This window comes from Candida metapsilosis (genome assembly GCF_017655625.1).
Source record: "Candida metapsilosis strain BP57 chromosome Unknown scaffold7, whole genome shotgun sequence".
Lineage (NCBI taxonomy): Eukaryota > Fungi > Ascomycota > Pichiomycetes > Serinales > Debaryomycetaceae > Lodderomyces > Lodderomyces metapsilosis.
In genome coordinates this window covers 1,401,727-1,412,824 of record NW_027138165.1, presented here as the reverse complement: position 1 = coordinate 1,412,824, position 11,098 = coordinate 1,401,727, and the positions used below count along the sequence as shown (strand labels likewise).

General features: G+C 38.9%; 6 protein-coding genes across 6 annotated transcripts; 3 read left to right on the top strand and 3 right to left on the bottom strand. All coding sequences in view use genetic code 12, as the record gives it.

The window, feature by feature from the left end:
* Positions 1-1,422: 1,422 nt before the first annotated feature.
* Positions 1,423-2,853, top strand: I9W82_005195 (uncharacterized protein; the record flags this gene model as incomplete). Its single annotated transcript, XM_067694345.1, has 1 exon — positions 1,423-2,853. The coding sequence occupies one exon, from the start codon at positions 1,423-1,425 to the stop codon at positions 2,851-2,853; it is 1,431 nt and encodes a 476-aa protein (XP_067546675.1).
* A 33-nt stretch (positions 2,854-2,886) lies between these two features.
* I9W82_005194 (uncharacterized protein) lies at positions 2,887-3,990 on the bottom strand (the record flags this gene model as incomplete). The annotated part of the gene is made up of 1 exon (XM_067694344.1): positions 2,887-3,990. One exon carries the CDS (start codon positions 3,988-3,990, stop codon positions 2,887-2,889), a length of 1,104 nt encoding a protein of 367 aa, XP_067546674.1.
* Positions 3,991-4,095: 105 nt separating this feature from the next.
* Positions 4,096-6,198, top strand: I9W82_005193 (uncharacterized protein; the record flags this gene model as incomplete). Its single annotated transcript, XM_067694343.1, has 4 exons — positions 4,096-4,359; positions 4,420-4,482; positions 4,942-5,327; positions 5,640-6,198. The coding sequence occupies 4 exons, from the start codon at positions 4,096-4,098 to the stop codon at positions 6,196-6,198; spliced, it is 1,272 nt and encodes a 423-aa protein (XP_067546673.1).
* An 80-nt stretch (positions 6,199-6,278) lies between these two features.
* On the bottom strand, positions 6,279-6,767 carry I9W82_005192 (uncharacterized protein; the record flags this gene model as incomplete). Its single annotated transcript, XM_067694342.1, has 1 exon — positions 6,279-6,767. One exon carries the CDS (start codon positions 6,765-6,767, stop codon positions 6,279-6,281), a length of 489 nt encoding a protein of 162 aa, XP_067546672.1.
* Positions 6,768-6,949: 182 nt separating this feature from the next.
* Positions 6,950-9,241, top strand: ZCF30 (Zcf30p; the record flags this gene model as incomplete). The annotated part of the gene is made up of 1 exon (XM_067694341.1): positions 6,950-9,241. One exon carries the CDS (start codon positions 6,950-6,952, stop codon positions 9,239-9,241), a length of 2,292 nt encoding a protein of 763 aa, XP_067546671.1.
* Positions 9,242-9,270: 29 nt separating this feature from the next.
* I9W82_005190 (uncharacterized protein) lies at positions 9,271-11,007 on the bottom strand (the record flags this gene model as incomplete). Its single annotated transcript, XM_067694340.1, has 1 exon — positions 9,271-11,007. The coding sequence occupies one exon, from the start codon at positions 11,005-11,007 to the stop codon at positions 9,271-9,273; it is 1,737 nt and encodes a 578-aa protein (XP_067546670.1).
* Positions 11,008-11,098: the final 91 nt, after the last annotated feature.

Genomic DNA, 11,098 nt, shown 5'->3' with positions numbered 1-11,098 from the left:
ATGGGACAGCTTTGTCCACGGTGTCAAACACAAAATGGGCTTCATCAGAGATATGTCATAGGCTCGGCTAACTCTCGGTAGCTAAGACTGTGGAACTTAGCAGCGCCCTTGCAAGTTTAAGAATATGTGGACAATAACAGTCGAGATCTCAGGTATTGATCCATCTTCATTGCTTACTCGATGACATCCCTTTCTTCATCGTGGAAGACATTGCCTGTGGTGCCCCTCTTGTGAGGAACGGCACCAAATTTTTTTGTTATCTGCAATATTATATCAGACAATGCGCGCCACAGTCATTTTTAGTGGAGTTGAATTTAGAGATTGCATGCTGGCAGGCACACATACAGAAACAACGCACGAGTTTTCGATGACTATTCGACCTGTTTCAAAGAAAAGAAGCTCCATACTGATAAGCTGAACCAGGATTGGCTGTATATTCGGCAGCTTTCTATATACTTTACTCATCAGCGATAAAAGTGCCTTCTTTTGTATTGCGTTTGTATTTGCGCTTTAGAAACTTTGTGAACTCGAAATTACGCACGGCACCAATTTCCTGTGATAACCTCCCTTACAGAAATGATTTAAAAGCCACCTTTTTTCAGTAGAGCTTATCCTGACCAATCGGAAACTCGGTTGCTTCAACTTGTTTTCTAATACAGTGCACACACCGGCCTTTCGTTGATCTATAAAGAGCCTTTCGAAATCAAGGCTTATTTCTCTTATAATTGACTCAACAACTCCATGTCATTCTCCATTCCAGCTCCCATCGCCAGCATCATTGGCGTCGTCTTTTTTATAGCTATTGTTATCTGGCAGTTTGACCCGGCAGTGGAAAACAGTTTCCAGTGTGCTATGGGGAAGGGACTATTTGCAATTGGATGTTCCTTGGTCATTTTTGGTGCTTTAGTATCGAAACCAAATACTGGAAAATTAGAAGCTTAGATGTACATTGTTCAATTGAATAGTAAATAAATGAGGTTGTTTTACATGTGTCTACTTTTTATGTCATTGTAAGGTTCGAATTTTTGCGTTGTTTTATAACCAAATTCTCCTCTGCAAAAACTCTATATTACGCACCCATTTTCACTTTTCTAGACGAGGAGAGACGTGTGTATAGGGCTTTAGTATTGCTATATTAAGAAGTACTTTTTGGAGCTAGAACTGGTTAAAATCAAATTGTACCGAAATGCGATTGGTCCCGTATCGGATCTCTAGGAAGAAAAACTTGGCGATTTTGTGTACATAAATAAGAGCGCGTTTGTTTTTGCTTCCTCAGAATTTTCATGCTTCAACAACACTCACCCCTAGTAGTCTTACGACATTAACAATCTATAACTTGAAGCTGCTTATAAAGTCTTGCACTTCACCAAAGGCTTCACATTTCTTCCCCTCAAAACAAAACTGGAGCTTCTTCAACACTAAATGGAGAAACAAAATTTCTTATTGCCATTTGCATTCACCAAATCATCCTCGTTCAATGAGTCAGATGTGTTGAATAAAGCACCCAGGAAAAAGTCGGTTATTGATGAAAATGCGAGCAGCATTTACCACACTAGAAAAACTTTGGAATCAGGCAGTATTGACAGACCTATTTTGAATGCGGCTCCTTCATTGAAAAGACGAATGGGAAGGAGTTTCAACGACAAGGATGATGTAAAGAAAGCTGCCATTGCAAGCAGAGATAGCTCGTCCAGTTCAGAGTACGAGGAAGAGCCTACATTGATTGACAAAGATGTGAATGTTAGCTCTCATCTTCCGCCAAGCAGTCCCGTTGGAGATGGCCACAGTGGAATCGAATTGATGTCGGAATTTGATTTTGCTACGAATCCCACTACAAGTTTTCAAGTGCCCAAATCTCCTCCTAAGAAGCATGAAAGTAATCGTGACGTTATAACAACATCTCCTCAAAAACCAGTTAGTTCAGATCCCGACTTTGGAATAGATAGATTCAACAGGTATAGAGTCAGTTTCAATGATAAGTCAAGAAATACCCCGTCATCTTCAAATGGAGATGGCCAAGACGACCAATCAAAACGAGAGCATAGAACCAATGCTTACAACAAGGCAAGAACTATCATTTTGGATGCGTTTGAAAATGTGAAAACCGTAATAGACCTACAAGCAATGGGATTGTATGAAATACCAGATGAAATAAAGGACTTGAACAACTTGGTTATAATTGAGAGCTTCAGTGAGGAGGCCTCTATCGAGTTCCCATATCAGTTGTACCTTACTGGAAACCAGTTGTCACAAGTTCCACCATCATTATTCAAATTCACAAAGCTTCAAGTCTTGTCTTTACGACGCAATAAACTTAAATCCATTCCACCACTTATAGGCAAGTTGGAAAACTTGATTGATTTGTCTTTGAGCTCAAATAAGCTTGAGTTTCTCCCTTACCAAATTCTTGGATTGAAAAAACTAACCAACTTCACCTCCGGGCCAAATCCGTTTTTGCCTGTTCCTGAAGATGCAATTGTTATGACCAATAAAGATGCCACCAAATTTATCCCACGAACGAGATCACCAATCAAGTATCTAGGCACTAAAGTGAGCGAATTACCAACATTGAAATCCTTGTGTCTCAATGTAGTTGCAAAACACGACGTTTCATATTCCGAGACGAAGGAGTGGAAGAAAAACACTCCTAAAATGTATCACCAAGTGATTATTGAAGCATTAAGGAAAGGCAAATTCAGGGACACTTGTTGCCAATGCGAAATAATAGTTGTTGAGCCAATGGCAGAGGTTTTGGAGTGGTGGGACATACTACAGAATAAGAACGTGCCCATTCGAAGACAATTTTGTTCTCAGAGATGTGTAAAGCGATATGAAAGAGCGTTAAATCATTAGATTAGAAGAGATGGAACAACAAAAACTTAGCACTCACTCAAGCTTCACGTAGTTACCTGGAAATGCACCTTTCTGGCCATTAATTTCTCCAACCCACCATTCACCTGCTCGCTCCAAGATTTTAATTCTGTTTCCCTTTTTGAATGGCAAGTCGCCCGGTTCTACTCCATGGAAGTCATACAAAGCGTAACAGAAACCCAAATGCGCTTCAGGAATGGTCTTGATATAATCAACGGGATGACTTAGTGAAACAATTGTTAGTTGCTCGATGCTGGCAAAGAGAGGTTCATTTTTTTCTTTAAACTGGGATATAATATCATCTGTGTTCTCAACCGATTGCACTTGTCCCAATTTTAACACAACTGATTCACACAATTCATAGTTCAAGAGTTGAAATTTAATTTGGATTATATTCATAATGTCTCTCACATAGGATAAGTACTTTGGAAGACTGGACTTTAATATGGAGTTGATGCTTTCGTACTTGATTTTGCTATCGTCCAACTTGCGTTTGGTTGAGTAAATACTGTTGCTCTGTTTCAATGAAAGTTCACTCCTTTCTTGCTTTTCACATAACATCTCATATTCATTGTATAGTTTGTCATAGTCCAATAAGAAAACGAGTCTGTTGTTGATTCTTTTAGATACAAGTTTTGTTATGCTTCCAACTTCTTCCAACAATTTGTACTCGCAATTCATAAACGAGCTAATCTTTCTCGCAATGGTTATAGACTGAATCAAATGTTTGTACCTACTTGTCCTTGTCCACGAATCGTAAGCTTCGTCAATAGTATTTGCTGAGTTTTTAAAGTTACTGTATGGATCAGCAATATCTTGGAAACCTTGAGCAACCAGTTCTGAAAACTTCAAAACCTCTGCCGCAACACTTGCAAACACTTTAAGCTCATCAAGTAATCTCTGATAGTTCAACTCTTGAGTTTTGAATTGTGTTTCCAAGGAGTTAAACTTTTCATCACTGGTGTACGAATTTCCAGCATAATTTAATTTCTGCTTCAAAAACTGGGGTGTACGTCTAATTTGTCTCCATTCGAACCTGCTATTCTTGATGATCTTATCATCCACCAACTTGAGAGTTTTTGAAAGCTGGTTGGAAATCTTGTTAATTTCTTGATTCATTGGTATTTGAGCTGTGTAACAGAGAAAATCGAATTTTAGCAGCCAAAAAAAAGTGGGTTTCAAGTTTTGAGCCTTTTTGTTTCCCTTTTTTCTTACCACAGCATCATGAATACACACAGCCAGGGTTTGCATCAAGCAGAGACTCTCGAGGATATCAAAAAGTACCTACAACAAAGCGGAGTCAATTTAAAAGACGTTTCCTCAACCATAGAATACGAAGCACTCCGCACACTCAAAGCTTGGGTCAATCAAGAAGGAAAAGAGTTGGCAATAGACTGGGACCAGTTTCAAAATTGCGTTACTTTTATGTTTGAAGACTATTGCAATAGAACAAGGGAGATTAGTCTGAAGTTGGAGGAATGCGAAGAGGTATGTTTGCTCTACTGTATGGTGATAATGGGTCATACTAACACATTTTTTTTTTTGCAGCACAGAAGAGCATTGGTTGAGCACAGTTTGAATTCGGACGTCACAAGAAGTGAGCCAAAGTATGTATACCTCGCAACAGAGAGGAGGCAATTTTACTAACTATGCAATAGCATAAATAACATAACCAACTGGGTTGTTAAAAAAGAAAGCGAGATTGATTCTTTCCAAACATCCATAAAAGCGACTCTCAAATATCTTCAAACTGGTTTCGAAAAAATGAAACTTCCAAAAGAATTGACAAACGGAGATGAGGGAGAACATATCAAAACAAAGTAAATAAGGGTTATGATAAGGGGTCTTATTAACGCATATTGGCCGATAAAGTATGACCCATCCTTACAGATAACTAGATGTCTATTTATTTGTTCCATTGGGAACCCTGAACCCGAATACACAGGCACGAGACATAATGTCGGACACAGAGTGATGGACCAGCTAATTCACGTTTATTGGAAAGATCATTTGTACCAGAAGGGGAGCTATTTTTATTCGCGAAAGTATCTCAACCTTGTTCTTTTTAAGTCTGACGCCACTTTAATGAACATACAAGGCAAAACAGTGGCCAAATACTTTCAGCAATTTCACAAACAGTCGCATTTGATAATTATTCATGACGATTTAGAACGCGATTTAGGAAAATTCCAATTTCGAAAACCAGGAACAAGCTCAAGAGGTCATAATGGTCTCAAGTCAATCGACGGAGTTTATAAAAATAAGTATTCCAAAATAGCAATAGGAATAGGAAGGCCAACCTCGAAAAATGTTGTAAATTATGTCCTACTGAAGTTTGATGATAAAGAGATTGAGATTTTGGATTTCGAGGTAATACCAGCAGTTGTAAAGGAACTAGAGGGTGTTATTGAAGCCGATATGAGGCAGTTACAAAAGCTGAAAGGAAAACCGGGGCAGTGCAACTGATGCAGTGAGTAGAAAGCTAGATTAGTGTAAGTATTGTAATGACACGCATACGCGGAGAAAAATAAATTATAGAAATCACTTTGCACTTCTTTTACCACTTCTCCTGATAATACACTCGCCATCAATCAGCATTCTCGGTCTCTTATCTCGAATGCAGGCAGATGAATTTCACTATTGAGTTAGTTGCCGAACGGTCAGTCCTACGAGAATCTATCAAGGGTATGTGTTAGAAATGCAAATCAATCACCCACATGTTTATACTAACGAAAACAAGGAATAATATGGACTATATTCTTTAACAGACTATTTGGCCCAGTCACTCCTACAACAAGAGAGTTCCTTGATGTCACCTACCCACTGGTAACAAACTTACCAGACTTGGATTCATTGATAGAAGAAAAAGTGACCACATTTATACGCACATGCATCGAGGGGAAACCTCTACCGGCCAAGGGCACTATAATTATCCAGTTCTGGAATAAATCCAATAGCAAAAGGAAAAGCTCCGGATGGTTTGGTCGAGAGTATGAAAGCGATGATTTGAAGGCGTGGGAAACGTGGAGAATCAATATAGAGTCACTACCTATAGAAGAGGGACCTAGTATCCATCGTTCCAAACAAACAAGTATGGAATCTTCAAGAACAGTTGCTTTATCTATGAAAAGCTTTGAGGAAGCTATGCTGAGGATATATGATCTTGTTGATAGTCATAAGGACCACGTACCACCTATAACCTCGCTCGAGAGTTCTCCGTTTCCATACACAATTAAGATAGAGCAAGACAGAAGGTCTGGACCCGAAAAATCAAGCTCAGATGGTGAAGAAGGATGGGGATCTTACATCAAGAAAATACTAGATTGAAAAGTTAAACCATAGATCTATTTGAGATGTGGCCCATATACAGCTATATATAAATTGTCAAAATATCTATGTAAATCACACTATAAGTTTGCTGAAAGCAAGCCTTCTTCTCCTCTAACTAAAATGCATTCGTCCTCTTCAATTACTTTATCGAACTCTCCCAACAGTTCAGCTAAATCCAAGACTTCTTGATCGTAGCTACCTGGTTGGAACCACAATCCCTTAATTACCGATTTGTAGCCGTCAATTTTGGAAATCTCTTTCAAAGTCGCCACAGTTATTGGGGGTGGAGTTAAGAAGGAGATACTCAAGCCATCCACGCTTGAAGTTTTATAGCTCTTTAAGTCCTTGTGATCTTCAATAGCTTTGATAATCTGGGTCACATTAGATACAACCGACTGGCCCAATATCTCTTGTTCTTTAGGGTTGATGGGAATAGCTGACAAATCATGCTTCACATACCAGTTCAAAATTTTGTAGCCAAACTTGGAAGGGTTGTTTGAAGCACCAGCAACAGCATATTGTCTATGGGGACCAAAAAAGGATTTAATCTTGGTTTTCATGGACATCTTGAAAGGTGTGGTTATGAAAGGAAAAGGTTGGGGAAGTTCTGTAATATGGGGTCGGTCCCCAAAAGAAAAAAAGAGAATCGGGATTTTGCGCTACCATAAACAAAGCTCTTCAGCATTTCGCGAGGCAGAGACAGAGACAGCTTCAGCAAATTCAAACGTCTCCGGTGAATCCAACTACCATGGCTAAGGAAAAAAGAACCAAGCCTTGCTGCAACTGCAAACGATCCAAAGTGAAATGCGTTTATGAAGGTTCCTTGCCATGTGAGCGATGCCTTAAAACCGGCCAAGCAGCCACTTGCCAGTTTGTACATAAACTTCCATCATTGAAACTACCGTCGCTAGAGTCCAAGGAGCCAGCACTTCCTCCTGTTGCACCCATCCCCCTTGATCCGATACATGTACAAAGTACTCAAAAGCCGCAAGTATCGCGCATCTCAGCATTACTTCCAAGTCGAAGTGGATTCAGTTCACCACCTTTCAAAGAAGGCTTATCGCCTGTTCCTATAGCAAACAACTTGCATCCTCATGCACACGGGGATTCCCAATGGAAGAATGACATAGAGCACTGTTTGAACTCGTTTGACAACAAAATAGATTCTTTGGTTAACCTAATAAAGCTGAATTACCAACACCCAAATGGAGGTCATCATTTACCAAACATTTACCCTCAGCCTCAAGATGATTATCTTCAGTCAATGAGAATGAATGAGCACAGTGACTCGCGGTATTTGAACCCTTCTACATCAAATACATATGAGAATAATTCCAAGCGACAAAAACTTGATGGTACTCATAGCACTCATGATATAAGAAGTGAAAATGGAATTAGGCAGACTCCGCCGTTGGACTTTCGAGATGGCTTTTTATCAAAAAGTGAAGCCAAAGATCTTTTTAAATTTTTTGACTCCAACATGGCCCAACAGTTATTTGGTTTTGAGATATCAAAATTCAAAGTTGATGATATATGGGAGTCTTGCCCAGTTCTAGTTTGTGCTATCTCCACTATTGCCTCTATTCACCATCCACAGCTTTCATCCAAGTCTACCCAATTGCTGGTTTACTTACGAGATTTGTGTGGTACTTTATTCTATCAGAATAGACCAACTGATAAACCAAGTGCTTTCAACACAATTGTGGCTTTGATACTTTGTAGCTTTTGGCTATCAGACTCCCAAATGTTTACCGGATTGGCGTTACAGATTGCTAAAGAGTATGGATTGAACAATCCAAACTATGGTAACAATAAAGATGACTTGAAACTTTGGTACTTATTGTATGTGTTGGATGGGCAACAAAGTATGGCGTTTAATAGACAGCCTTTAGTGAGTTCACAAGAGTACTCATTGAAACACAGCAGAGAGCTTCTCATAAATGAGGATGAAAAGAAGATATCTCAAGCGAAGAAACAATTGGAGCATAAGATTGAACACAGCACCAATGTTGAGGGCACAGCTGCGGATTCAGACACACACGATTTGCTTCTAAAACAAAAGTTTACTGATTTGAGATTAGTTTCCCAAGTTGAATATAATCAAGCTTTGAGTGAAGCCTTTCGCGGTGATGCTTGGGATTTGTTAATGCCATCAGCATTCGGTATTCCATCAAAAAGTAATCTCGAATTGGACAAGTGGATGGTTTCTTGGACAGTATTGCTAGCTCCAGGAAACTATGGAGCTGTATGGTCGACAAAGAGTACTTTGATATATTACAATTTTGCCAAAATGCATATAAATTCATCAGCGGTAAGGCAACTTTCGATGAATCCAAACGATAGTGGATTGTTCCCAGCATGGGACAAGAGTATTGAGAGAAATACATCTCAGAATCAGAAGCGACCACAGATGGAGGAAATTGATAGTGAGGAAGATTCTGACTCTGACTCATTTCATGATGAAGATGATTTCATCTCCAACAAGGAGCTAGTGTCGCCTGATGAAGCTGCTATTAATGCCAACATAGCCTTGAATGCAGCGCATACAGTTATAAATCTAGTCATAAATGACAAGGATATTCTTGACAATTTAAAGTATGTCCCAGTTCATATACACATAATGTTGTATTATGCTGCGTTGCTACTAATCAATCCCCCTTCGAAATCAAACAATGCCTCAATTACACTAACAAAAGAGATTTATTATGACAAGTTGCTCGATAACTTGAAAACTGTTGGTATGCTCAAGAGGAAGATTTATAGTAATTTACCAATCGATTCGAATTTTGGGTCAAGGTTTATAAAAAGTTTGGAACACGTGGAACAAGAGAAACTTACTGAAGTCAAATCGTTTATGCATACTATTAATGATCAAGAGTTGAGATCTGCATTTGAGAAAAAGATAAACTCTCTTGTTGAAACTAGTGAAAATATTGTCGAATTGACAGACCTTAGCGAGAGTGGAGAGAGTAGTAGAGCAAGTACTCCTCGAGCAGAGAAAATCAGTGCATGGCCTGGGTCCAATCACGGACATCCATAATAGAACGGAATTTTATAGACTGTAATATTTTAACGTAAAAACTCATCCTGTAATAAATCCTCAACACCAACTCTGTCTTTTGGATCCCACACAAATGCGCGACGCAAGAAATTGGTAAATTGCTTTGCTGTAGCTGATCCTGAATTCCCAATACCAAGACAAGTTTCCAAATTTTTCGAATTCAATCTAAACTGCTTCTTTGTTGAATTCGAAGCTGTTTTATAATGATTTAAGATAGACATGTTGATCTTTCCATTGAGGTCAAAGATCTTATACAATAAGGTCTTTTTGATTTGCTTTTCATTCGGTACATTCATGTTCAAATTGATCTTTTCTGATGACTGAAGTATACTTCGAGTTAATTTTGATCGCATAGTCAATATAGTTGATGAATTTGGTGCTCCAAAAATCTCCAACATCAACCCAATTTGATCAATTTCATTCTTACCTGCTAATAAAGGTGATCCTGTGAATAGCTCTGCTAAGAGACATCCTAGTGACCAGACGTCAATCTTGTTGTCGTAGTTTGCTCCTAGTATAATTTCGGGAGCTCTATAATATCTTGATTGAATGTATGTGAATGTCTTTTTATCATCAAAGCAAGATGATCCAAAGTCGATCACCTTGACAGTAAAAGTATTGTCTTGTGGATTCTCTGGTAGTTTAATCATCACATTTTCCGGTTTAATATCACAGTGCACAATTTTCAAAGAGTGTAAGTAAGTTAATCCACTTAAAATCTGTTTCGAGAACTCTTTAATCAAGTCAAACGAAAATCCTCGAAATTGTGTAATTTCAAGCACAGAATATAAATTAAGTGATAAAACTTCCGTAACAATGCAAATGTGGCTTCTGAAATTGAAATGTTCGTAAAACTCAATCACATTCGGATGCTGTCTTCCCTTCATATGTTTAAGCATCTTGATTTCGTTGACTGATTGAATAGACGAATTGAAATTGTTGTTTATGATTTTGATTGCCACTAAATTATTCCCCTTATACTTGTGATCTTGTGCTAGAATAACATTACCGAATGATCCATTTCCAATATTCTGCAAGATCTGGAACCGGTAATTGATGTGGTCGTTTGGGACGACAATGTAGTTGCCGGCATTATCATCAAACCCAAAGTTGTTTCCATAACTTTTTAAATTGATATTACGTTCGAGCGAAGTTGGGACGTAATACAAGTTATCTTTTCGTATGATTTCTCCCCTCTCGTATATATTGAGCAGATTAAGTGATATAGCGTTGGGATCCATTGGACTTTGCATAAATGGTGGAGTTGTACGATAGCTTGAGCATTTGAATAAGTAGGGGTCCTTTCGGTAAAGTATATTGTATAACTCTGCTATTGAATTAACTTTCTCCAAACATGAGCGTCTATGCACATTACTTTGTGGTTTCTGACTCTGTGACTTAGGTTTCAGTGAGTATAGTCTTTGAAATACATCTGACTGACTAGGTGTAGGCTGAGTTACGTGCCGTCTTGGTCTGCACGGAGACCCTTCTGTTGACGGCATGTGGGTTTTAGTCTTCAAAGGTGAATCGTTCAAGTATAGTTCGTTGCTATTAGTGTTCCCACTCTTGGTTATACTGTGACACAGCCCTACTCTTTTACCACGATAATTGTGCGATAACTGCCTCGGATGTTCGTGTCTTTTCTTGACAAAAGAAGAATGAGGGGTTGCGCTTGCCGCCGATAAAGCGGAGTTGAGGTTGCCTGAACCTTGCCGTTTTTGAATCGATGATGAAGTGGCTTTCATGAATGAAAATTGAAAGTCCTTTTTGGAAACCGCAGTTTCCGAAAGGGGGCAGGTTGTGCCGGGACCTTCGTTACTTTGCATGCGCAGTTGA